The following is a 27625-nucleotide window of genomic DNA, read 5'->3' as shown; positions in this document are numbered from 1 at the left end:
TCCTTTGAAGAAGACCGCAGAGCCCACCTTACTGACAAAAGGCAAAGGAGGAAAAACCCAACACCCAACCCCAACCAACCAATTTTCCCCTGCAACCACTGCAACCGTGTCTGCCTGTCCCGCATCGGACTTGTCAGCCGCAAACGAGCCTGCAGCTGACGTGGACTTTTACCCCCTCCATAAATCTTCGTCCGCGAAGCCAAGCCAAAGAGAAGAGAGAGCTGTTGATTAATGAGGTAATTTATCTCTCTGATAAGGATCCTGTCTTCTGTTTTTGGTAGTGGGTTTAGATTTTCCTTTTTAAATAAAATATCAATACAATATATCTTTGATTAAAATATGGGGTACCTCAGAAGAAATGATATGATTTATGTGTAATGTATCTGTATTTACTCTGTATTTTTGGATGTGAAATTTCAATGCTAATAAAAATACTGAAAAAGAAAGAAAAAATTAAAATTTCTAGTTCAATTAAACTGAAGCGTGTCTTTGTTTCTCTCCCCATCGACACTGCTTGGCCTACTGATGCTCCAGTGGGTTCTGTTTTTGTTTCAGATTTACAGTGTCTGCAGGGTTTTACTCCAATTGCTATTGTTGTTTGCCTCTGCTGCCAGTAGAGGGCGGGGCAGCCTCACTTTTGCCAGGATCTAACCCAACGCATCTAAACCAGGAGTTCCTTCCTGGTGAGGCAATGCTTCACTGGTGAATCTGCAGGGGACGTTTACTGAATATGGCCCTCCCCGTGAGGCTGCTGCTGTGGTCACCGTCATCCCCAAGGGTCGTCTCCTCTGCTTCTCCTCAAAGCGGGGGTGGGTTGGGGGTGGTGTTCTCCTCATTTTCTGGTGCTTTGTCCAGTCCTCTGCTTCCCCGGAATCTGCAACCCCTGAGTATGCTACCAGCACAGGTGCCACCATTTTGGTCCCAAACCCTGCAATCACAAGATTTTAAAATAAACCACTGACAGCTTCTTTGACAGTCCATTTAAAGCATGTACAGAGCAGGCTGATACAGGACTGGGCGGTAGGACACAGTGGGCTGAGTCTCCACTCCCTGCTCTCCCTCAGATCTGCATCATTTGGTGCACACGTGGATGAAGACATTGGGCACCTGCTACAGCAGCAAGGACCTCCCAGTGGCCAACCGCTTCAAATCCACACCCCATTGCCACACCAACATGCCTGTCCATGCCCTCATGTACTGCCAGGCTGAGGCCATTCGTAAATTGGAAGAAAAGAACCTTGTATTCCATCCCAACAGTGTCCAACCAGCAATATCGACCTCCAATTTCAGGTCATCCCCTTCCCCCATTCTCTGTTTTCCTCCTTCCCCCCCATCCCCGCTTTCCCTCATCCTTCTGACCCCTTTCCTCTACCCATCACCCAACCTCTTTCCCTTCCTTCCTCCCTCCTGAGCATCTTTCTCTTACCCTTCCCCCATCACCTCTCAGCTCCAACCCCACTCCCACCCCCACTGGCATTCATCGAGCACCTTTCCGCGTGTGCTTCTCCACCTCCCCCTCCTGCAGAGGTGCCGTGAGGATGACCAGCACTTCAAGCTCATTGATGAAAGTATAGCCAGCAGCTCAGAGCGGCAAAGATCAGGGAGGCTGAGCATCTCTGAAGATCACAGGACTGTAGGAGAATCCAGGGACTGGAGGTGGCACTGCCGCGGATGGAAATAGTAAAGTAGAGGTTTTCCTCATTGAGCACCTCGGCTCTGTCCGCTGCAACAACGTGGATCTCCCAGTGGCCACCTATTTCAATTTCCCATCCCATTCCTTTCCTGACATATCTGTCAATGGTCTCGTGCACTGTCGGACTGACACCACCCGTAAGTTGGAGAAATCTTCCCTCCAACCAGATGGCATTAACATCGACCTCCCCAGTTTCTATTAGCCCCCATGCTCTTGTCTCTCCCCCATCCTTATGTCTCCATTCCCCAAGCTCTGCATTCACAGAGCCACCACCCCCTCCCCGATCAATTCTCACCTGCCCACCTTATCCATGTCCAACGATCACCTTTTGCCTGTGGCTTGTGCTCCTCCCCTAGCCCTTCCTCCCCCAGCCTTTTAATTCAGGTACCAGGCTACCTTCTGCTAATACCTTGAGGAAGGGCTCAGGCCTGAAGCATCAGTAATTTGTCTTTACATCCAATGAACGCTGCGAGACCTGCTGAGTTCCTCCAGCATTTCTGTGTTTTTACTACAACCCACAGCATCTGCAGACTTTCACGCTTCCCAGTACAACAGAGATGTTGCTTCATCGAGAAGAGCTAATGGAAAAGAAACTTTATTACTTTACAAACTCAACTTCGATCCTGGTTCTTAATCCCGGTTCTTTCAGGAAAACATCCCTGAACCTCGTTCTGGTAAGAACATCATTCCTAAAAGTGAAAGGAACGTATGCTGGTCCTTGGCCCAGTGTAATAGTTCAAACGCCAAGTTTTGGTTTTAAAACAGTGATTTTTTTTAATATAAAAAAATACATCAGTAATTAAGTTGAGAGACATCTATGAAAAATATTTTGAACTGAAGAATATACACAACATATTCTGCTCTCCTTTGGACTAAGAACTGCCTGTATTCAAGTGGAGCCTGAGTGCATCTCCTGTGCTTTACAAACAGGTAAGGTAGATGAGCTGAGGGAGTGGACTGGCACGTGGGATTATGTCCAGCTGACAGGGAGGTACCCCAACTGTAGTACACAAATGTGCTGGAGAACTTCAGCATCAACTTCACCTACGTTTCGGGCCCAGGCCCTTTGTCAGGAATATGGAGAGAGCAGGCAGGCACCTGAATAAAATGGTGAGTGCAGGGGGATGGGAGGAAGGGGCAGGGTGAGGAGCACAGGCTAACAGGTGGATGCAGGTGGAGGGGTGGGGTAGAAGAGAAAAAAAATCGAGAAGTGAAAGGGGAGAGGGTTAAAAAGGAGTAGCTCACTGAGGGAAGGCTTTTTAAAAAAATGTTTATGTGGACATACATCACAGTAACAGCCCATGAGTCTGCACCACCTAGTTAACATACTCTCCCCCACCACCCCCACCCCGGTACGTTTTAAACAGTAGGAGGAAACTGGAGCCCAAGGGGGATATCCACGGATGGGGGTAGGGATGTGAAGAAAAGAAGAGGGATAGGGAAAGAGAGAGGGAATTGTTGCAAACTGGAGAAGTCAATGTTAATGCCCTCAGCTTGGAGGGATCTCAGACAGGAATAGTTCCTCCAATTTGCAGGAGGCCGCAGTGTGGTAATGCATGGACAGACATGTCAGTGTGGCGATGAGCTGTGGAATTAAAATGGGAGGCCATGGGAGATCTTTGCTGTTCCAAGTGAACAGAGGGATAGTGCTCAATGAAATAATCTCCCAGTCTCTCCGATGTAGAGGAGACCACAGCGGAAGCACCGGATGCAGTAGGCGACCCCTGCAGATTCACAAGTGAAGTGTTGCTTCACTTGGAAGGACTGTTTGGAGCCCCGAATGGTGCTGAGGGAGGAGGTGTGGGCACAAGTGGGGCATCCTCCTGCGTTCACAGGGGTAGATGCCAAGGAGGCGATTGGCGAGAAAGGATGAGTGAATGAGGGAGTCACAGAAGGAGTAGTCCCTTGGAAGGCGAAGAGAGGAGGAGAGCAGAAGATGTGTCTGGTGGTTGGATCACGGAAATTAGGGAGGAAAATGTGTGTTGGATGCAGAAGCTAGTGGGGTGGTAGGTAAGGGCGGGGGAAATCCTGTCTTTGTGGGGGGGCAAGGGCAGATGTGCAGATCTGGAATGGAAGACCTCATCCTGGGAGCAGAGGTGATGGAGACGGAGGAATTTAAAGGAAGAGAATCCTTGCAGGAGACTGAGTGAGAAGAGGTAACTGGGAGGTAGTAGGTTTATAGAAAATTTCTGCAGATAGTTTGTCTCCTAAGATGGAGACAGGATGCCATGTGACCTGCTGAGTTTCTCCAGCACTGGTGTTTGCTCAACCCCAGCATCTGCAGACCTCTCTTGCTGAACCTCCGACAGCACTGACCCCTCTCAGCATTGTCTGGGCAGGGTCAGGATGGGTCAGCTGTCCCAATTCTTATAGAAGTTAAGAGAATGTTCCGACTTGAGGGAAAACGAGTGGCAGGGGTAGGAAAGATGGAGGAATCTGGTGCATTGACTCGCTCCATTGGCTGTCTGTGGATGAGGTTCACCAAGGGCTCGAGGAGTCTCATCAGAACCCCCCGTGTGCTCTCCGAGACAAAGGAGTAGAGGAGCGGGTCAGCCACACAGTTTAAGCTGGTTATCAGGAGCCCAAAATGGTAAAAATGGAACAATTTCTTTACGTAGTAGCAGTCCGTCTCATACAGAGTTCGGATCAGGAGCACGATGTGATAGGGGGTGAAACAAAAGAAGAAAATGGTGACGGTGCACAGCACCAACTTTTTGATCCTTAACTTTTGATCATGTCGAAGGCCTTTGCTCTTGTGGATGGACATCAGTATTAGGTTGTACAGGAAGACCAATACAAGAATGGGAAGAAGGAATCCGGCTGCGAACCGGTAGTAGTTAATCCCCTTCTGCCAGGATTGGATGGGGTAATGTTCAAAGCACAGGAGATGGTTGTTTTGATCTTTCACCATCTCATTGTGTTCAAAGATGAAAAGACTCATCCCGATCTCTTTAGTCCAAACGAGGACGCTGATGAGAAATGCGACCCTCACTGTTCTCAAGGTGTGGAACCTCAGCGGGTGCACAACGGCCAGGTAGCGATTTATGGAAATGCAACAGAGGAAGGCGATGCTGACGTAGATGTTCTCATAGAGGATGAGGCCAGTGAGCCTGCAGAGAAGCTCTCCGTGCACCCAGTTATCATCATTCAACAGGTAATGGATCCAGAGGGGGAAGCAGGAGAGGTGCAGCAGGTCGGAGATGGTCAGGTTGCAGAGATAGATCCCCAGTTCGTTGCCCCGCCTGATCTGCAGGTAGCTGTGGTACAGGGACAGAAGGCTGCTGGGCAGGCTGACGATAAAGATAAAGATGTAGATTGCTGAGAACAAGCTTTGGTGGATCTCATAATCCAGGGTACAGTTGGTGCAGTTGGCTCCATGACATTGCCCTTGGTTGGCCATTGTGAGGGCGAAGAGGCTGGACGCACTTTTCTGATTGGCTCACCGCACTGTGGTCTTGAAGTCAAAGAGAATGATCAAATTGGTTTGCCTTTTTTGGTGCTCCTAAAGGAAGGTAGGTCAAGGGAAATAGAACATAATTTATTATGTCAAACGGGTCCCAGGTTTTGTGTAATTTAGCAAGTACTGATCACAACTTTGGAAACATTGAAAGGGGTCGGGTGAAGCATGACAGGTAGAAGGTCATAGGTCAGGAACCACAATCAGGATGGAGAGAGAGGGTAAGAAGGAAGAGACACAAGGGAGAAAGAAAGAAGGAATCAAACAGGAAGAGGGCCAGGTAGGTCAGGAAGGGAACAGGATGAGGCTCTAACAGAGGACACCCAGGAAGAGATAGATTTAAGACAGGAAGAGACAAAGGGGAGGCAGAAATGGGACAGGAAGAATCACAAAGTGGAGAGGGGGAGAGACAGAGGACGGAAGGAGAAAGGGGAACAGGAGGTGGCATGAGAGATATGGAAGAAAGAGATGCATCGTGGACAGGGAGAGGGAGAATGGGACAAGATGAAAGACAGGACAAGGAGAAACATATAAAAACACCGAAATGCTGGAGGAACTCAGCTGGTCTTTCAGCATCTATAGGAGGCAGATATATCACTGACGTTTCAGGCTTAAGCCCTTCGTCAAGGAAGAAGCAGAATAAGCCAGAAGCAGGAAATCTCAGAATCAATAGTGCCGACTGGGGGAGGAGTCCAGGCCCACAAGAAGTGGGATACAAGGGGATAGGTAAGAATTTATGATGTCTGTGTGAAAGGAGACAGGGAAAAGGGAGAGAGAGACACAGCTTGAGGAAGCAAAGGGGGAAGAAATGGGGGAAGGGGGGGGGGTGGTTTTTAACGAAAGCCAGAGAAATTGATATTAATGCCATCCAGTTGGAGGAGGCCCATTCGGAGAATGAGGTGTTGCTCTTCAAATTTACGGGTGGGCTCAATCTGGCAGTGCTTAGACCATGGATAGACAAGGGAATGGGATGGAGAATTGAAATGGGCGGCCACTGGGAGATCCACGCTATTGCAGCGGTCAGACCCGAGGTGCTCAACAAAGCAATCTCCCAATCTACGCCCAGTCTCTCTGATGTAGGGGAGACCACAGCGGGAGCACCAGATGCAGCAGACGACCCCCTGCAGATTCACAAGTGAAGTATTGCTTCACTTGGAAGGACTGTTTGGGGTCCCGAATGGTGGTGAGGGAGGAGGTGTGTGGGCACGTGGAGCTCAGGAAGAGGGAATATGGGGACTGGAAGAAGGACAAAGACAAGAAGAAGCATGGGGACATGAAGGAACACAATGGGATCTGGAAGAAGGCAAAAGGAATAACACAAGGCCATCCAGATCCTGTACATTGGTCAGCCAATTCTAGCTGATGTGAACCAGCTTTGATTTCACAACTATTAATCTTGAAACCGAACAAAGCCCATTTTCAAATTGACCCCAGACGCAACAGGTTTTGGAGAGAATGGTCCCAATTTCCACAACCATTTGTGTTCTAAGTTGTTTTCAGGGCTTACACAGGTGATCTCCAGCCACATCAGTTAAATACGGTTCAAATATGTCAAATGGTCATAATTGTGCATTATACTCCAGACATTATATACTCTGCCCAATATACACCCTATACATTGTTCAATGAACTTTATGGCTATGTCCCCAAGGTCTGTCGGCCCCATTACCTTATAATGCACCTCCTCAACCTTCCTGCCCAAGTCCAGCACTGGGCAATTTTCTGGGTTGCACTGATTTGCGACCTGTCCTCCTGCCCATTCCATAACCCTGTCCTTATCTCCCCATCCTCAGCGCCACCCTTCCAAGCTTAGTGAAGAAGTTGTGGCCTGTACACACAATTATGTCATTAGTATTTATGAAGGGGCTTGTTGTGGCCATGGACCCTCATAAATTCCCCTCCCATCTGAGAAGCCATTTCTCCTTCTGTCCTTGCTGTTGCAGCCCCTTCAGTACCCTGGACTTCAGCTGTGACATTGAACCTTACAAAGCCAGGGGTATCAGCTTGGCATTTCTCTCATCAGCCATCGAGCCCCTCCGTCTTTGGACCAGGAGTTGGTTCCAGAAAATCCATTCCGACTTTGAACGTGCACTTGTTGAGATGATTTTCAACTCAGTACCTTGGGGTGGACAGTTGGCATTGCAGTTAGCGCAATGCTCTTACACCGCCAGCAATCAGGACTGGGTTCAAATCCCATGCTGTCTGTGAGGAGTTTGTACATTCTCCCCCTATTGCGTGAGTTTTCCACCCACCGTTCAAAACATACCGGGTGCGTAGGTCAATTGGGTGTAATTGGGCAGTACGGGCTCGTGGTTCTCAAACTTTTCCACCATGGTGTTAAACTAACTGGTCTGTGGTTACGCTGCCCAATGTAAACCCAATCACCCACACTCTCTCAGAAATATTCGTACATGGAATCTGAAACACACGCCACCCTCAATGCACATTCTGACCAATAGATCCACGACCAGGTCCACATGGTAACACTCTGTCCAACGTACTCTGTCCCTACATCATCCTCGTTTCTCGCGCATTACCAATGAACATTCCCATGATCACACGTAGTTTTCTCAGTGGCCACTGGGTTCCCTGAGTATTGACCAACTTACCCATTACAGCATGGTTCACCTCGATTCCTTTTTTGTCATGTAATAGTAGAGAACATGTACTATTACACAAAATTGCCTTCTACTCGCCATAAGGCAAAGAGTTGCCATAAGAGTTGCCTGGCACCCCTTACAGTATGAGAGAAAGAGAAGCAAAAGAGATTCCCTTCAGAGTCACTGAGCGTCTGTGGATTCGCCTCCCGCAGCCTCAGCAGCCCCACAGACTCCTGTTCGATCCATCGGCCACCAGACCCAAACCTCCGACACCGTCTTCAGCACCTGAGGACCTTTGGGAGCCTTTCTTGCCCACAGCACCCTCTCAAATCCTGGCTCCGAAACCTAGTTCCTATGAGCCCGCAGCCTGTGCGGGTCCCTCAGCCACTGAGTCCTTCATTGGTCTGCTGCTGTGGCCACAGTCCTGTCTCCTCTCCTCCTCCTTCTCAATGGGGCTGTTCTCCCAGTTTCTGGTGCCCCACACCGGTCCGCTGCTTCCCCCGGAGTTTGCAGCCCCTTGTGCCTGCTGCCAAGCACAGGCGCCGCCATCTTGGGCCCAGACTTACAAATGCCGTCGGCTTCATTAACAAGTCACTCAAAGCCTGTACAGAGCCGCCAACATTACGACTGGGCAGTAAGCCTGTGTCTCTGCTCTCCCGGGTCCGCACCAGCAACAGCGTTGCCATTAATGCATCCCCTGCAGCTGCCATTTTTCTTCTAATCACCTTATCACCCATTACCTAATCAGTGGGATATCACACGTGGCCCACCCAAAATTCATCTATGGTGCATCCCCCACCGAATAGCTTACACATTTCTTGAACCCTCTCATCATTATATACCCGATTGCATGTGGAGTCAAATTAACCTCAGAGGACAACAAGAGGCCAGTGGCGAGCTATCCAGACTCTAATCGCCATGCAAGGTGGATATAACTCCAACATCACTTGGGATAGATCTCCTGGAAATAATGCTGCTTTAGAACATAGAACCTCACGATGTGGTGTTGATTGTGACAGTTAATGTTATATTTTATATTGTATATAGATATGTTTTAAAGGAGATAAATTGTGGCAGGTTCTTTAGTGTAGGTCACATACAAACACCAACCAAATCTCATTTAAAATGCCCGAGCTCTGCTCAAGCCGGACAGTCCAGGCTCTGGGTGCTTTTGCAAAAACCTTGAAGAATGCCTACAAGGACTTCACAAGTAGGTGTTGATTGGACATGCTGTGGAGTAATGGAAAGCAACAGATTAGGAAGATTAGGTCCGGAACTGCAGTCTGTCTGAGTGTAGTTGGCTGTTCTAAGAGGGTTTTGAGAGAGAGAGAGAGAATTCAGTTCTACAGTTCAGCAGCAGCAGCTGGGACTAGAACAGGACAAGCTGGCAAGCTTGTGGAAAAACCCTATTTTGAAGAGGGGTTGTGGTTGTGAGTTCTGAGTTCAGCCTGGTCAAAGCCCTTGTGGTCCATACAAGAGGAGATGTCTGGCTGCCTAATGTTTCACTTGAAAGAAAGGAAACAAAAAGGAACTCTGTGGTGACCTGAAAGAAAGAGGAGATCATCTGGAGAACCCTGATGGGGCAAGTTTCTTCAGCAAGACACTGAAGTGGCTGATCTGAAGGAATCAGTTGTGGGTGTCCAAAGAGCAACAAATCTATCTCTGAAAACCGACAAGAACCTTCCTGAGCAGTAACGATGAACTTTTCAAGCACCAAGGCCTGGTGAAATTCATAGATGTTAAATTCTGTGCACAGTATAAGAATTTCCTGCAACCAGTGAACTTGGAGGAGTGAGAAGTGAGATTGGACTGTGAATTTTTTCTAAACTTACACACACATTACATACACGTGCACTTAGAATTAGAAGGGGGTTAAGTTAGGTTAAGTTAATAGTAATAAGGTAAAGCATGATTCTACTTTCATGTTTAAAGATAATTAAAAGCAACTTTTGTTTAAGTAACCATTTGTCTTGGTGACTTTCTATTGCTGCTGGGTTTAGGGGTCCTCTGGGCTCATAACATGAAGGGGAGATTTGATTGAGGTGTACAAAATTGTCATGGGTACCCTTACTGGATGTACTGGCTTTGGAGGCAGTACAGGGTAGGATGATTTTGGAGATGAAGGGGGTTAGCCTAAGAGATAAGACTTGAGTTGTCTGGGACTGTACTCACTAGATTTCAAAAGAATTGAGAGGGGATCTTACTGAAACATATAAGTTTTTTCCATTGGTAGGTGAGAGTAGATCTAAGGGATGTAGCCTCAAGATACAGGATAGAAGATTCAGGACGGAGATGAGGAGGAACTGTTTTTCCCAGAGGGCAGTGAATCTGTGGAATTCGCTGCCCATTGAACCAGTGGAGGCGACCTCAGTAAACATATTTAAGACAAGTTTGGACAGGTTTTTACATATTCCTCAGTCAATATATTTAAGATACAAATATGTCAATACATCAAGACATATTTATTTACCAGAAGACATTTCCACAAACTGAAGAGAGGAAAGTTCAGCGAGACATCAGGGGTTTTTACACAGTAAATTGTGGTACCAAGAATGCCTTACCAGGGATGGTGGTAGAGATTGGAACATTAGGGGCATTTAAGAGACTATCATTCACATGGATGAAAGAAAAATAGAGCATTATGAGATAGTGTTTCAGGATAAGGTTGGATAGCAGGGGATTTAAGGGATATGGGGAAAAGATAGGTAGATGGAGATGAGATGAGCCTATCATCAGATCAGCCATTGAATAGTGGAGTAGGCTCGATGGGCTGAATGGTCTACTCCTGCTCCTATTTCTTAGATTCTTATGTATAGATAGAGTAAATGCAAGCAGGCTTTTCCCACTGAGGTTGGGTGAGATAACAACTAAAGGACATGGGGTTAAGGAAGAAAGATAAAAAGTTTAAAAGGATCGGTGCTGGGACCATTGTTGTTTGTCATCTATACAAATGACCTGGTTGATAATGTGGTAAATTTGATTAAAAAATGACACTAAGATTGGAGGTGTTGTGGATGGTGAAGAAGGTTTTCAGAGCTTGAAGAGGGATTTGGACCAGTTGGAAAAATGGGCTGAAAAATATCAGAAGGAATTTAAAGCAGATAAGTGTGAGGTGTTGCGTTTTGGAAGGACAAACCAAGAAAGGACGTACACAGTGAATGGTCGGGCACTGAGGAGCATGGTAGAACAGAGGGATTTGGGAGTACAGATACATAATTCCCTGAAAGTGGCATCACAGGTGGACAGAGTTTTAAAGAGAGCTTTTGGCACATTAGCCTTCATAAATCAAAGTACTGAGTACAGGAGTTGGAATGTTCTGGTATAAGACATTGGTGAGGGCAAGTTTGGAGTATTGTGTGCAGTTTTGGTCACCAAACTACAGGAAAGATATCAATAAGACAGAAAAAGTTTAGAGATTTACTAGGATGGAGTCAGATTTCAGGAACTGTTACAGGGAAAGATTAAACAGGTTAGGACTTTATCCTCTGGAGCGTAGAAGAATGAACGGAGATATGATTGAGAGGTATTTAAAATTATGAGGAGGATGTCGGTCAGCTTTTCCAACTGAGAGCAAGTGAGATAGAAAGCAGAAGACATGGGTTAAGGATGAAAGGGGAGAGGTTTGGGAGAACATTAGGGGGACTTGTTCACACAGAGAGTGGTGGGAGAGTGGAACGAGCTGCTAGATGAAGTGGTGAATGCGGGCTCAATGCTATCATTTAAGACGAATTAGATACTGAATCCTTAGGTGGCAACAGGAGATAATGATTCTTTATCTCTGATTCAGACGCACTATTTCTTTTGCCTCTCTTTTTAGCGAGGTACATGATTTTACTTAAATAGAAGGACACTGCCCCACCTACTCATGATCACTGGCTGTGGGACATCACGTCCTGTTTGAACATGGAAAAGATTTGTTATTCAATTAATAATTCAGATATAAGGTTCCAGACACTGTGGGGGGGAGGGGGCCAGCAGCGGGCGGTAGTTTCAATCGTGACTTACTATCTTAATTTAAGATTTTACTCCAATGTAATTAAACGTCTGACTCGTATCTTTTCCATATTCTTTCTCACAATTTTTTTTCTACCTTTGTGGTTTTTCTTTTAATGTCAAATTGGTAAAAATACTGAGGAGGAGGAATTCCTTGAATGTTTACGGGACGGATATCTAGACCAATATGTCGAGGAACCAACTCGGGAGCAGGCCATTTTAGATTGGGTATTATGCAATGATAAGGGGCTAATCAACAATCTTGTTGTACGAGGCCCTTTGGGTAGGAGCGATCACAATATGATCGAATTTTCACTCGACATGGAGAGTGATGAAATTAAAACCGAGACTAAGGTCCTGAATTTAAATAAAGGGAATGATGATGGTATGAGACGGGAGTTGAGTAAGATTGATTGGGTGGTGTTTATGGGGGAGTTGACTGTGGATGGACAATGGAAAGCATTCACAGATCTAATGGAGAAATTGCAAAAATCGTTTATACCGGTTTGGCATAAAAATAAACCAAAAAAGGTGACTCAACCGTGGATAACAAGGGAAATTAGAGACAGCATTAGGTCCAAAGAGAGAGCATATCAATTGGCCAAAAAAAGTGCCGCAACCGAAGACTGGGAGCAGTTCAAGATGCACCAAAGGAGGACAAAGGGATTAATCAAGAGAGCAAAAATAAATTATGAAAGTAAGCTTGCGGCAAATATAAAAGCCGACTGCAAAAGCTTTTATAGATATGTCAAGAGGAAAAGATTGGTGAAGTCCAGAGTAGGTCCTTTGCAGTCGGAATCAGGGGAATATATAATGGGGAATAAGGAAATGGCAGACCAATTAAATTCTTACTTTAGTTCTGTTTTTACAAGAGAGGATACAAATAACCTCCCAAGGATGTTGGGAAACATAGAGACTAATGCAAGGGAGGAATGGAAAGAAATCAGTATCTCTAAGGACATGGTCTTGGGGAAATTAATGGGGTTGAAGGCAGATAAATCCCAAGGGCCTGATAATCTACATCCTAGGGTACTCAAGGAAGTGGACATTCAGATAGCAGATGCTTTAAGAATTATTTTCCAGAACTCGATAGACTCAGGATCAGTACCCATGGATTGGAGGGTAGCTAATGTTACCCCACTATTTAAAAAGGGGGTTAGAGAAAAAGCGGGGAATTATAGGCTGGTGAGCCTTACATCAGTAGTGGGCAAAATGATGGAATCCATTATTAAGGATGGAATAGCGGAGCATATGACTAACAGAGAAGGGATCGGACAGAGTCAACATGGATTTAAATCGTGCTTGACAAATCTATTGGAATTCTTTGAGATGGTGACAGGTAAAATAGATGGGGGAGAGCCAGTGGATGTGGTGTACCTGGACTTCCAAAAGGCCTTCGATAAGGTCCCGCATAAACGACTGGCTTCCAAAATCAAGGCTCATGGGATTGGGGACAAAGTATTGATGTGGATTGAGAACTGGCTAGCAGGTAGAAGACAGAGAGTTGGGATAAATGGCTCATTTTCTGAGTGGCAGGCGGTGACCAGTGGGGTGCCACAGGGATCTGTACTGGGACCCCAGCTGTTCACAATTTACATTAATGATCTGGATGAGGGGATTGGATGGAATATCTCCAAATTTGCAGATGACACTAAGCTAGGAGGGGTTGTGTGCACGGACGAGGGGGTCAGGAAGCTCCAGTGTGATTTGGATAAATTGAGGGACTGGACAGATCCATGGCAAATGCACTACAATGTGGATCAATGTGAGGTTATCCACTTTGGTAATACAAACCGGAGGGCAGATTACTATTTGAATGGCAATAGATTAAGAGATGGGGAAGTGCAGAGAGACCTAGGGGTACTTGTACATCAGTCTTTGAAGGCGAGCATGCAGGTACAGCAGGCGGTTAAAAAGGCAAATGGTATGTTGGCCTTCATATCAAGAGGGTTTGAGTCTAGGAACAAGGATACCTTACTGCAGCTGTACAGGACCTTGGTGAGACCCCACCTGGAGTATTGTGTGCAGTTTTGGTCACCTTATCTAAGGAAGGATGTTCTTGCAATGGAGGGAGTGCAGAGGCGATTCACCAGGCTGATACCTGGAATGGCAGGAATGACTTAGGAGGAAAGATTGCGCAAATTGGGATTGTACTCGCTGGAGTTTAGAAGATTGAGAGGGGATCTCATAGAGACCTATAAAATTTTGGGAGGACTGGACAGAACGGATGCAGATGGGATGTTTCCAATGGTGGGAAAATCCAGAACCTGGGGCCATGGTTTTAGGATAATAGGCAAACCATTTAGGACCAAGATGAGGAGGAATTTCTTGACCCAGAGGGTGGTGAATCTGTGGAATTCATTGCCACAGAGGGCGGTAGAGGCAGGTTCATTAAATCTATTTAAGAGGGAATTAGATCTATTTCTTCAGTATAAGGGTATTAAAGGTTACAGAGAGAAGGCGGGGACGGGATACTGAACTTTAAGATCAGCCATGATCTCGTTGAATGGCGGAGCAGGCTCGAAGGGTCGAATGACCTACTCCTGCTTCTATCTTCTATGTTTCTAAATGTAGCATCTGGCAATGCTGTCAGGCATGGGATTTGAGTTTTCCTTTTGTCTCTCCTTTTACTCTTTCCTTTTTTTGTTATTTGTTTTTTTAATAAAACTATATAGCACTTGTAATAGGAAATATGGATATGATCTACACCTTATGTATTTTTTTGATATACTGATTGTTTTACTAATCTTGTGTAACTACCCTTATCATCTAATTGAATTGTACTATTTATATGTTCTTTATTAAAATCAATATAAATATTTTATAAAGAAAGAAGAATGTGGACAGGTGCATGGATGGGAGGGGCATGGACTGGGGGGCAGGTCAGTGGGACTAGGCAGAAAAATTGTTCGGCACTGACTAGAAGGGCCGAGGTGGCCTGTTCCTGTGCTGTAACGTCCTATTGGGGGAATTTCTTCAGGCAGAAAGCAATGGGAGCAGCACGGTTAGCGCAACACTAGCCCCTTTTACACAGAGCTTTCATCCATTTTTCGAGCAGTGTGTGAAAGAATCGCATGGTAGATTGGGAGGGTCTAGACTTGCCCGCCTTCGATCCATCTAGGTAGGTAGTCTTGGCGGTGGAGTGTATTTGACTCACGGAGCCGGCTTTTTTTGGTTCTGTATGAACAAGCAAACCGGCTTCCTAAGATGAGTCATGTCTGCGGGACTACAGTATAAAAGAGGCTTTTGTTACTACACCAGTGACCCGGGTTAAAATCCGCCGCAGTCTGTAAGGAGTTTGTACGTTCTCCCCGGGTCTGCACGAGTTTCCTCCAGGTTCTCTGGGTTCCTTCAACATTCCAAAGACATACCAGGGGTTGTAGGTTAATTGGGGTATTTGGGAAGTACGGGCTTGTGGGCCAGAAGGGCTTGTTACTGTGCTAAACATCTATGTTTAAAAAAAATTAAAATTTGATGAGTCCATATCCTGGACAGGATTGAGTGAAATGAGATTTTAGCCTTAAATAAATGAGTGCCTTGTGATCTGAGGGTCAGAATACTTCGGCCTGCGTGTCGTGGAACTTCTCAGCAGTTGTCAAGGTAGGTTATGCGGTCGGCACAAAACTGCGGGCCAAAAGGCGCAGTCGATTTGTGTATTCTACATACAAGAAAGCAAATACATTCACGATTGAGACGTGCGAATACTCCGTGATTTTCCCCTTCTCGCAATAAATACACAGTCACCCAACGGGGATACAGGCCCTTCGATCCAAACTTGCCCACGCTGACCAAAATGTCCCACCCAGACCAAGCCCCACCTGCCTGCATTTGGCCCACATCCCTCCACACCCATCCTATCCATGGATCCAATTCTTCACTGAAACATTGCAATAGTACCTGCCTCAACCACCTCCTCCTCTGTCTGTTCCATACACCCCACATACATGCACACAGTTTGTCACACACTCCAGTGCTTGCAAGATGCCTCCTCCACTGCTTACATTGTCCTTTAACGTTCACACATCCATGCTTGCTGGCTTCTGAAAATTCTTCTGTGAGCAGTTATTGAGTTGGATCTTTGCTGCATTATCATAGCCATTCTCCGCCACTTTCACATGGTCTTGGATCAGAAGTCTCGTTTGAGTTATGACTGGTGTTTTGACCGTCATCTCCAGCGTCTGAATCCCCGGCCTCCTCCTGCAACGGATGAGGCTTGTCAAGGGGTCCAGGAACCTAGCCAGCCAGCCCTGTGAGCTGCGGGAGATGAAGCAATACAGGATGGGGTCGGCCACGCAGTTTAAACTCGTCAGCAAAAGCCCACAGTGGTAGACATCAAAGATTCTTCCAGCAAACTGGCAGCTTCGCTCGAACAAGGTGCGGACCATGAGGAAAATGTGATAGGGGGCGAAGCAGACCAAGAAAATGGCGATGGTCGCGGACACCAGCCTTTTGATTCTGAGTTTCCTCTCTCTTTGGAGCCCATGGCTTTTGTGGACAACGGTCAGGACCTTCCAGTAGGAGAAGATTAACAAAGCGAGAGGGAGGAAGAAGCCAATGGACAGGCGATAGATGTTTAAATTGATGTCCTTTTTGCGTAGGGGATAATGCTCGAAGCACAAGGTGTCATTCTCATCGTCTTTGCTGAGCACCTTGGTTCCGATGAAGAGGGTGCAGACCACGATCTCCTTCATCCAGATGACAACGCTGATGATCAGGGCGGCCTTCATGGTGTGCATGGACTTGCAGCTCATGGGGTAGCTGACGGCGAGGAAGCGATTGATGGAGATGAAACAGAGGAAGCCGATGCTGATGTAGATGTTCTGGTAGAGGAGCAGGCCACTGAGCTTGCACAGCTCCTGGGACAGGATCCAGTCGTCGTGCTGAAGGATGTACTGAACCCACAGGGGCAGGGAGAGCAGGTAGAAGAGGTCAGAGATGGTCAGGTTGCAGAGGTAGATGCCCAGCTCGTTGCCCTGCTTGATTTGCAGGTAGCTGTGGTACAGTGACAGGAGGTTGGTGGGCAGTCCGATGATGAAGACCAGGATATAGATGGTGGGGAACAGTTCCTGATGAATCCCATGGTCAATGAAACAGTTGCTCATCTTCCAGCGCCAGATAGAAACTCCCTGATAGAGATCGGCTCCTGGCTCCCTGCCAGAGGATGGATTGACTTATGTGATCAACCTTCTCCTGACAAGTTTTCTTTTAACTTCGTCTTCAGTGAGGCTTGACTGACTGTGGGGATGGTGGGAGGAGGGGTTTTGGAGGAAAGAAACAGATAATTTAGACAGGCAGCATGGTAACAGTAAAGATAATGCATAAAACCAGTGAATAATTTCAAGTTACCATTGTATACACAGAGCTGGAAACACTTAACAGGTCAGGCAGCATCTGCAGAGAGTAAAGCAGTTAACTGGAGACTTTGACTTGAAGTGTTAACTGTTTCTTTCTCCACAGAGACTATCTGACCTGCTGAGAGTTTCCAGCACGCTCTGATTTCCAGCATCTATAGTAATCTTGGTGTCCAGTTAATTACAATCACATCAGTAATTAAATTCAGTGCTTTATCTGTTCTGTACAAACCACCAAAGGCTTGGAATTTTGCTGCACTGACACAGGCCCTTCGGCCTCTTTTGCCTGTGCTAATCAAGTTGCCTTGCCTGTTCATCCCTTTAGCCCATTTTGGCCCATAACCCTCTAAACATTTTCCTACTCATAGACCTCTCTAAATACCGGCCCTTTATGCCCCCTTTGCGCGTGACACTGAGTCATACGGAGAATGTGCAAACTCCGCACAGACTGCGCCCAAGGTCAGGATTGAACCTGGGTCACCGGAGCCAAGTGCTAGTAGCTCCACCCATTGAACCACCTCCAGGGAGCTGTCACAGGAGAAGGCCTTAGGTGTAGCATTATGCTTGTGGGATTTAAAAGACACGGGCATTATCAGGTCAGCACTGCTGAGTAATTCAAAGGCCCAGGAATGCAGAAAGGCATTCGATCACAGACTCCAACCTCCTAATCATTGCAGACATGATGAGAAATTTCTTTAGCCAGAGGATCGTGGATTTGTGGAATTCGCTGCCACCTACAGCTGTGGAGGTGCAATCATTGCGGGAGATTGACCAGTATCTAATTAGTCAGGGTATTGAGGGAGATGGGGAAAAGGCCGTAATTTGGAACAAGACGTGAGAACTTGGGGGGGATTTGTGGAGAAGACTCGATGGGCCAAATGCCCTACTTCTCTTCCTTTATCTTGTGATCTGTGCGAGGCACTGCCTCAGGAAGGCAGCCACCATCATAAAGGACCCCCATCATCCAAATCACCCTTCGGGCAGCACATCTAGGTTCAAGAACAGTTTCTTTCCAACAGCTATCAGGGTCCTGAACCATCCCCACGTTACACTAATCAGGGATGGCTCCGACACTACAAAAGGACTGTCTGCCCAATATGATAGAGATGTTTAAAATGATGAGGGGCGGGGGTAGACAGAGTAAATGTAGACGGGCTTTTTCCACTGAGGTTGGGCGAGATATAAACCAGAGGACACGGGGAAAAGTTTAGGGGAACTTCTTCAGACAGAGAGGGGTGGGAGGGGGATGTGGAACGAGTATGTGGATGGGATATAGATACAGGCCAGTGGGACTTGTCAGGATAATAATTTGTCATGGAGTAGAAGGGCCCGTTTTCTATGGTTCTATTGGAAGTAGGTCTAACGGAGAATATTTATCAGCTATCTTTTGCATTTGTTATCTCTTTCCAATTCAAGTTAAGAATAAGATTGCAGTTTGTTTTCGTTCATAAAGTATCGGTTCAGCTGTAGCAAATAAGAATGTTGGTGTCTATGTACATTGTACCATGTGTATGACAATCTACTTATGCGTGGTCATAGATCCCTGAGTTTCTATTCCTCTTATTGACCCGAAAACAAGGACCCCCCCCCCGCCCCCCCGCCCACCCAGCACAGCTTTCTGGTTTTACTCATTCTTTCCTGAGGCAGCAAAGTCTTTTCCTTCCGTTATTCCGGGATTCAAGGGGTTTGAAGGCACAGTGCAACCCCCAGATCCACTGCCTGATGGATTCAGTGAAACATGAGTGGCCGCCGATGCTGGGATTGTAATAAAAAACTCGGCCGGTCTCGCAGAGTCCATGGGAGGTAAGGACATATTAGTGATGCTGTGGGCCTGAGCCCTTCTTCAATGTCTGGAGCTACCATCTTTGCATATGAGGAACAAATGACGGCTCCTGGACTGTACTCCGTGGAGTTCAGAAGGATTGGCGGGGAGGGGGTGGGGACCTTATGGAAGCACTTCTAATTTTGAAAGGCCTGGACAGAGTAGATTCGGCAAATTTGTTTCCCATGGTAGGGGAGTCCAAGGGCATGAGGACACAACTTCAGGATTGAGGGCGCCCATTTAAAACAGAGGTGCAGAGGAACGTCTGGACTCTGCTGCCACGGGCGGCTGTGAAGACTAGGTCGTTTGGTGTATTTAAGATTCAGAGGTATCTGAATAGACAGTGTATCTAAATTTATGGGGAGAAAGCAGGGGAGTGGGGCCGAATGGGAGAATGGATCAGTTCATGAGAGAACGGTGGAGTTGACTCAATGGGCCAAATGGGCTGCTCCCACTCCTATATCTTGTGGAACGCAAACATCTTCAGTTGAGGTTAGCAGCAGGTTAATTCAAAGGACGACCAAGTTTCAGTGGTTGAAATGGGAGCTTCAATGAGGGGTCTCGAGAGTCTGCGCTGCACTGGGAAAGTTGGCCTTGGTTACATCCAAGTTCGTTCCGGGGTGTTGCTGCTTGGATGGGGCTGCCATCTTTTTGATGGGACGTTGAACCTTGGTCATTGTTCAGAAGGTTCTGGACCTGCCAGGGCATTGACCAAGGAAGAGCTTGAGGGCCATCCTCAAGGTGCACCTCACACACCTTTTGTAGGACCTTGCTGTACACTCACTCGTTGCTGGACTTAACCAGCAGATGACAGCGAGCCCTGTTCCCATTGGAACTAGCACAGACATTCCAACATTTCAGTTCTATTCGTTTCCCATTCTTGTCCAGTTTCCAGTCAGGTTTCAACAGAAGCAATTAAGTCCAGAACTTCCTTGGTAATAATTGCTTCCAGCCTTTCGATTTCCCACACTCAGGGACACAGCCACTTATTTTCAGAACAGCTTTTCCCATGATCTACTATGGCCCACATTTCTGACTGATATTTACCTTGCTCCATTCCCCACAGGAGCTCATCAACACCACCCCCCCCCCCCCCCACCCAACACCTACCAACATGGTGGGAGGCCTCAGCAGCATGCCAAACAGGAAATCTGAGGAAAAAGGCCTCACAGCGGGCCGAAAGACTGCTGGCAACTGGCTCGTGGGAACCAGGGATTGGGACCGGGGCCTGTGAGTGCGCTGGTGGCCTGCAGGCCTCCCTCAGGGTCTTGGGCGCTAATAGCTTCCTGATCGTATCGGGGGGGGGGGGGGGGGAAGGGAACTGGGAGCTGAGGCAGGAGACTCGGACGCCTGGAGCTCGGGTTCACCGCTGGAGCGGACAGGAGGCTGTGTGGCTGCAGTGGTCATGGAGGTGCAGAGGTCAGAGGCTTCAGGAGGAGGTGGTTGGAACCAGTAGCACTCGATGTCTCTAGGGGGCACTGGGCTAGAAGAGCCTCTTTGTGTATCTTCAAACAAAATCTTGTGTATTTTATGTTCACGACAATTAAAGGAATCTTAAACCTGACGCATCTGCCTGTTTTGTTTTACGCATGCCTTGACGAAGGGCCCAGATCTGTAACGTTGGTCACCCTTTACTCCCTCTCAATGCTGCGTGACTGGCTGAGTATCTCCAACACGCTTGTGTCTTGCACCACAACCATGGTGTCTTGTGGACTTTCCTCTTTAACTTTAATCTTAATTATCTTTCCTCTGTTTAGCTACCATCTCCAGACTGCCAGGGAAGATTAGAGGATGATAGCAAGGAAAGAGGCCATTTGGTCCATCTGATCCCTGCTGGTGCTCAACACAAGCCTCCTCCCTCTTGCCTTCAACATAGCAAATATAACTGCACATTATTTTCTCTCCAGGATTTGAGGGAAAGTATGTTTCCCATGGAGGCTGGCTGTGGCCGTGAATTTAATTAGACGAAGGTCAAAGGGAATTGAGTGAGTATTCAAGAAGAAAGTAAGTTACAAAGTGAGAGAAAGTCTGAGGGGATTGGATTGATGAGGCTTTTTGATTGAAGCTAGCATGGATACCAAGGCTGAATGGCCTTGTTTGTGCTGCAGATCAAAAGGCAACGAATACTTTGTAGCTCAACAAATGCAAACTCTAATTGCATACCTTTGGTGCTTTTCTTGTTAATTTAATAAACTCATTTAGACTTTCAGGACAGTATCAGGCCCTTTTGGCCCTTGAGCCCATGTTGCCCAAATCCACCAATCGACCAACAACCCCCGTACATTTTTATGGGAAGGTGGGAGGAAACTGGAACACCTGGGGAAACCCACTCAGACACGGGCAGAACATACAAGCTCCTTACAGACAGTGCCGGAAAGATTTGGACAGGTACATGGATAGGAGGGGTACGGAGGAATAGGGACTGGAGACAGGTCAATGGGACTAGGCAGAATAATAGTTCAGCACAGACCAGAAGGGCTGAAGGGCCTGTTTCCGGGATGCGGTGTTCTATGGTTCTTCGCACTGGTCAACAGGGATCATTTGGCTGCTGCCAATTACCCCTGGAGTGAGGGATCAGGGGTAGAATTGATGGGAGAGAAGTAGAACACAGGGAAAATTAAGAGAGGAATGGGATAGAGACACAGGAGACTGCAGATGCTGGAATCTGGAGTAAAAGAACAAACTGCGGGAAGAACTCAGCGGGTCAGGCAGTGTCGGTGGGGTGGGGATGGGGGGGGGGGAATAGGACACGGTGCTGCAATCAGGAATGGGAATGCTTTGCGAACCTGGCTGAAATCACCCCCACATATCTTTCATTAATGTGGGAATGACAAACAGCCTGTTGACAACCAGAACACTTGATTTCATAATGACATTAAGGGGTAAATACAGGCTAGTAACTCAGTATGCACTCCGAAAAAAAAATCTGAATCTGAATCCTGCTTTTCTTCCATAAAGAAGGTGCCGGGAGCAGGCAGTGTCGGTGGGGTGGGGATGGGGGGGGGGGGGGGGATAGGACACGGTGCTGCAATCAGGAATGGGAATGCTTTGCGAACCTGGCTGAAATCACCCCCACATATCTTTCATTAATGTGGGAATGACAAACAGCCTGTTGACAACCAGAACACTTGATTTCATAATGACATTAAGGGGTAAATACAGGCTAGTAACTCAGTATGCACTCCGAAAAAAAAATCTGAATCTGAATCCTGCTTTTCTTCCATAAAGAAGGTGCCGGGAGAGGTGATGAGGTGTCACACCTGTAGGTTTCTGTGGCCAGAGTTACCATATTATACATATGTAACAGCCGATTTTGTGGACCAATTTTTAGGGTAAAATTTAGGGGTTACACATACTACTTTTGACCGTAGTAAGTACCTGCATCGCTCGAGGCATTGGGACTTCTGATGGACGGGCTCACAGCTGGGACTGGGTGGTAAGTCCACAGTCGGGATGTCAGGAGCTCTGATGGGCGGGCGGCCGGGACCTAGGTGAGAATCCACGGTCGGGGCATTGTGAGCTCGGATGGGCAGGGAACTGGCGCCTGGGCAAGAGACGATGGCCAGGAGCTAGGATGGGCGGCCGGCTTTGGCCAAAGTAAGAGCCCAGAGTCAGGGCACCGGGAGCTCTTGACCAAAGCCTGTGTGAGAGACAGCGGTCAGGACCTCGGATGGGAGGGTGGCTGAGGCCAAAATTAGGGGTGGGGTCAACTTTTACACTCGGGATATAGAAAATACCAGATTTTTGGGCCAAAAATGGGGTGGTCAACTTTTACACGGCATCGACTATTGTGCACGTACATACAGTACATCTGTAAGTCTCAGAGACAGAGAAATATAAAGCCAGAAGCAGTGACCTGTCCTGCCAGGATAGTTTACCAGTTTTGTCCAACTCCTCTGACCTGCTCACCCAGGCCCCGACGGTAGCTGGGAGCATCAGCTGCCTGTCCCCAGCCCACCCTCCACTCACACTGGTTTCCATGTGTGCGCAAGGGAACGAGAAGTTCCTGGAGAGGTTCCAGCAGTCTTTGCTTGAATTTGGAAGAATGAGAGGGAGCTTTTAGAAATGTATAAAATTGTGAAAGGCTTCAATAAGATAGAGATTGTTCCCTTTGGTGGGGGAAGACCAGAACTAGGGGACATAGCCTCAAGATCCAAGGGAGTAAGTTTAGGACAGAGATGAGGAGGAACTGCTTTTCCCAGGGGGCTGGAGAATCCATTAAAGCAGTGGAGGTGACCTCAGTAAATATATTTATGATGTTTAATACATCATAGGGGAATTAAGGGATATGGGGAAAAAGCAGCCATGATTAATTTCTGCTCCTATTTCTTATAGAAAGGTTCTATTATTAGAATCACATAATACTACAAACTTTTGTCTACTGAAGACAGAGTCACCACTTTATCCAAAACCCCTCATAGAGAGGAGGTCCCAGCGAGGCACAAACTCACAACCCCTGGGTTACTGGACCAATGCTCTAACCACTGAGCTATTGGAGTTCTTATATATGCCCTGGCAGAGCTGGATCTCAATTCTGGATTGGGCTGAAGGAGGAAAGAACCTGCTCATTCCTTATTAATCTGCAGAAAAACTTGGCAATAACATTGACTTAAGAAAAGACTGGCCACATGACTAACAGTGAAGGTCAAGGTCAATCAGCCCAAAATAACAGTTTCTAAAGTAGGTCATTGTGCAATGTTGAGAACGTTTATCATTCAGTCAACTTTCTGAGTATGATTTAATTGGCTTAATTAGCCAGTCAAAGAAAGATTTAATGTTCACATCAAGGTTGTGCTCCATCTTAATTGTTAATCAAAGAAAGATCTTCACTCCATCAAGGACATCTAGAAGAGGCAGTGTCTCAGGAATCTCAGGGATGTGCGCAATGTCTTCTGTGTACTCTAATCTGAAAGCAACCTCTTTTATCAAGGGACCTCACCACCCAGGCCTGGGACCTTGGGGTCCAAATCCATAGGTCTCTCAGTGTTTCCGCACAGGTTGATAGGATAGTTAAGAAGGCCCATGGGATGCTGGGCTTCATTCTTCAGGGGACTGAGTTCAAGCGTCGTGAGGTAAGGCTGCAATGTGACCACACTTAGATTCTTGTTCTTAATTACAGGAAGGATGTGGTACAGAGGAGATTTACCAGGAGGTTTCCTGGATTGGAAAATAGGTCTTGTGCCAAGGTTACCAGAATTGGGACTTTTCTCTTTGGAGCAAAGAAGGATGAGAGGAGACAATAGAAGTAAACAAAATTCTGGGAGGCAGAAATGAAGTAGACTGCCCATGGCTGTTTCCCAGCACAGAAGTTGCAAACACCAGAGGGTATTGGTACAAAGTGAAGGGAGGATAAGAACTTAAGAAATAGGAACAGCAGCTGGCCATTCGGCCTGTCGAGCCTGCTCTGCCATTCAATAAAATCTATGCTGATCTGATCAGTGACTCATCACCACCGACCTGCCTTTTTCCCATATCCCTTAATTCCTTTTTTTAATATAAAAATCTATCTAACTGAACTTTAGATAAGTTTAATGAAGTTGCCTCAACCGCATCCCTGGGCAGAGAATTCTATAGATTCACTCCTCTCTGGGAAAAACAGATTTTCCTCACCTCCGTCTTAAATCTACTCCCCTGAATCTTGAGGCTGAGTCCCCTAGTTCTGGTCTCACCTACTAGTGAAAACAATTTTCCTGCCTTGATCTTATCTCTCCCTTTCATAATCTTTGGCTGGTTCAGGGGAGACAGCAGGGGTAAGAAATTGACACAGTGGGTGCTTGGAATGCATTGCCAGGGGTGATGGTGGAGGCTGGTAGATTAGGGGCATTTTAGGCACGTGGATGAAAGAAAAACTATGAGGTGGTGACGTTTTAGCTTTCTTTAGGTATATTGCCCTCTACAGTGCTGCAATGTTCAATTTTCTATACCCTCTGCTCATTGCTACCATCAGGAAGGAGATACAGGAAGTTGAAGACGAACACCCAACTTTATACAAAGAGCTTCTTCCCCTCCGCTATCAGATGTCAAACAGACATGAACCACAGACACTATCTCACAGTTTCTCGTTTTTACACTATATTTTTGAAATCTTGTGTTCATAGATTTGCAATTTTTTTCAAATTTTATTTAAAAGATTTTTTTAAAAACAATATACAATCAAATAACAGCGATAAATTTTTAGATACATAAAGAAAAACCCTCCCCACCCTCCCAGCCCTTCAGCCAGCTCCCTTAAGGGGAGCTAAATACAAAAGCAAAACACAATTTATAGAATATTTCAAAGTATTTTCAAATTCATATAGTCCAAATAAGAAGACCACATATTAACAAAGAAGGAATAAATATCATGCAAGTTACATGTAATTTTTTCCAGTGGAATACAAGCTCCTTAATTCATTCTACCATCGTACTATATTAATCTCCACATTATCTTTCCAAGTACTAGCTACACATTTTCATGCTACAGATAATGCTAAACGTACAAATGCAATTAGAAATTTATCCAACCCCAATCCCTTCAAAGAAACCATATAGCCAAAAAAAAATAAAATTAAAATTAAAAAAAAAAAAATCGATGGGTCTAGTGGTAGTTTAATCTTAAATAATTTTTCCAAGACCAATCTAATTCCTTCCCAAAATAGTTGTACTTTAACACAAGACCAAACAGCCGAGCGAGGACAGACTCGCAAGCCTGCAGTATTGCCTGGTGGTCGGGGGTGCGCAGTATAGGGTCGGAAGACACACTTGTGTGGTCGGTGACTTTGCCGGGCATGCGCAGTGCATTGTGGGTCTGTGAGTTATTGGAAAAGGTGTGGGCTGTGGGGGAGCCTGAAAGACGGCGGGTTGATGAGGTCGGCGCGCTGTCGAAGGGTGTCCAGGTCCGCAGCCGCACTGGAAGAGGAGCCACTGCGTTAGGGGAGGAAGAGCTCAACGTTATTGGAATTAACATAGGAAGAAATGGTGACTGAGACCAGAGAAGGTAGGCCTCAAGGGGAAGTGATGGAACCTGGACTGGATTTACAATATTGGAAGGATTGGTCATCAAATGAAAAACATGTCAGTGCAGATGTCTACTCAGATAAACCAAGGATTTATGGAAGTGAAAACTAAAATGAATAATATGTGTGAAGAGATAACTTCTATGAAGAAAGATATGACTGTAGTTAAAAGTGATGTTAGTAGATGTATAAAAACAGTAGATACTGTACAGGATAATTTAAAAAAAATTGAAGAAGCTTTTTTTGAATGTAAGAATCAAGTAGAGCGTAATAGAGAAAAAATGGACAAAGTGGCTGTCTCTTTCATTGATTGGGGGATTTAGAAGAAGGAATTATTGAAGATTGATTCATTAGAGAATCGAGGTCGAAGAAATAATGTAAAAATAGTAGGTCTCCCAGAAGATATGGAAGGTTCAGATCCGGTAAAATTGTTTAACAAGTGGATTCCTGAGGTACTGGGCAAGGAATTTTTTCTGGATGGTCTAGAGTTGGATCGAGCGCATAGAGCATTGAGGAAAAAACCGCTTCCAGGTCAACCACCGAGGGCAGTTTTGATTCGTTGTTTGAAATATCAAGATAGAGAAATGATATTACAAGTTGCGGTGCAGAAGGTGCGGCAAAATCAGACTCAAATGATGGTTCAAAATAACAGAGTGTTTTTCTATGCAGATTTGAGACAAGAAATTATTAGAAGGCGTCGAGAATTTAATTCAGCTAATGAAGTGTTGTGGCAAAAGGGTTACAAGTTTGCCTTTCGTTACCCGGCTGTACTTCAAGATTTTTATGGAAATTTTCAGTCTCAATTTTTTGAAAATGATCATAATGCATTAATTTTTGCTAATTGGTTGCCAGATTTACGAGGAAATGGTCGGTCGCCATTATCTTCACCTAAAAGGAGGGTAAATAGAAATGGGAATGGAAAGAATGGGAAACATGGAAAGAAGGTTGAATTGACGCAAAGTCTTGATATTGAAGACCCGGAACAATCATTGGGACTGGAATCACTGGGTTGAATATGTCTGAATAATTACTTTGTTAAAATCCGATGGGGTGGGGGGGGGGTGGGTGACACTGAGACCTGATAAAATGCCACTAGTGGGTTTTACCACACCCAGATTTTAAGGGAGTTACTACTTTTTAGTAAAAAATTTTGTTTTTTTGCTTTTGTGGTATTTTTATATGGGGGGGGAGGATTTAGAATATTTAGAGAATTAGAAAGGGGAGTAATATTTTATTTTATATAAAAATGTCTAATTTGAACTTTCAACTTTTAATGTCCAGGGATTGAACGGGGTATTGGCTTATATATGAAAAAAGAAAGTCGATATTGCTTTTTTGCAAGAGACACATTTGACTGAAAAAGAACATAGGAAATTGGAGAGAGATTGGGTTGATCATGTGTTTTTTTTCTTCCTTCAATTCCAAGGTGAGAGGTGTAGCGATCTTAATTCATAAGAAATTACCGTTTGAATTATAATCCTTTGAAGCTAATGGATGGAGGGTTTTGAGGTTGAATTGTAAAATTTTTGGTGAGTCATGGACTTTGTTAAATATTTACGCACCTAATGTGGCTTTTTTCTGGTTAAATCAGGCCAAGGAAAATATTTTGGTTGGGGGAGATTTTAACTGTGTTTTAAATCCTTTGTTGGATAGGTGTCCGAAAAGTATAAGGAAATCAAAGATGGCAATACAATTAGGGGCCTTGATGAAAGAT

General features: G+C 45.9%; 2 protein-coding genes across 5 annotated transcripts in view; both read right to left on the bottom strand.

The window, feature by feature from the left end:
* Window positions 1-361: 361 nt before the first annotated feature.
* LOC138753211 (ovarian cancer G-protein coupled receptor 1) overlaps window positions 362-27625 on the bottom strand; it is a 115160-nt gene continuing 87896 nt past the window's right edge. For 3 of the 4 annotated variants that reach the window (XM_069915892.1, XM_069915891.1, XM_069915893.1), the window contains exons 2-3: window positions 15745-16978; window positions 5114-5195 (exon numbers count right to left, since the gene is read on the bottom strand). In XM_069915892.1, the coding sequence (XP_069771993.1) occupies window positions 15760-16845 (1086 nt within the window). In that variant the 5' untranslated portion in view covers window positions 16846-16978 and the 3' untranslated portion in view covers window positions 5114-5195; window positions 15745-15759. Of the gene's footprint in view, window positions 929-5113; window positions 5196-15744; window positions 16979-27625 lie in introns of those variants that run through there. The other variant, XM_069915894.1, reaches the window with a different exon arrangement.
* Window positions 2442-5103, bottom strand: LOC138753212 (ovarian cancer G-protein coupled receptor 1-like). The gene has a single exon (XM_069915895.1). It carries the CDS (start codon window positions 5091-5093, stop codon window positions 4035-4037), a length of 1059 nt encoding a protein of 352 aa, XP_069771996.1. The 5' UTR covers window positions 5094-5103; the 3' UTR covers window positions 2442-4034.

The sequence above is a fragment of the Narcine bancroftii genome, chromosome 2 (assembly GCF_036971445.1).
Source record: "Narcine bancroftii isolate sNarBan1 chromosome 2, sNarBan1.hap1, whole genome shotgun sequence".
Classification (NCBI taxonomy): Eukaryota; Metazoa; Chordata; class Chondrichthyes; order Torpediniformes; family Narcinidae; genus Narcine; species Narcine bancroftii.
The sequence above is the reverse complement of the archived record's forward strand: the minus strand, read 5'-3'. Positions and strand labels throughout refer to the sequence as shown.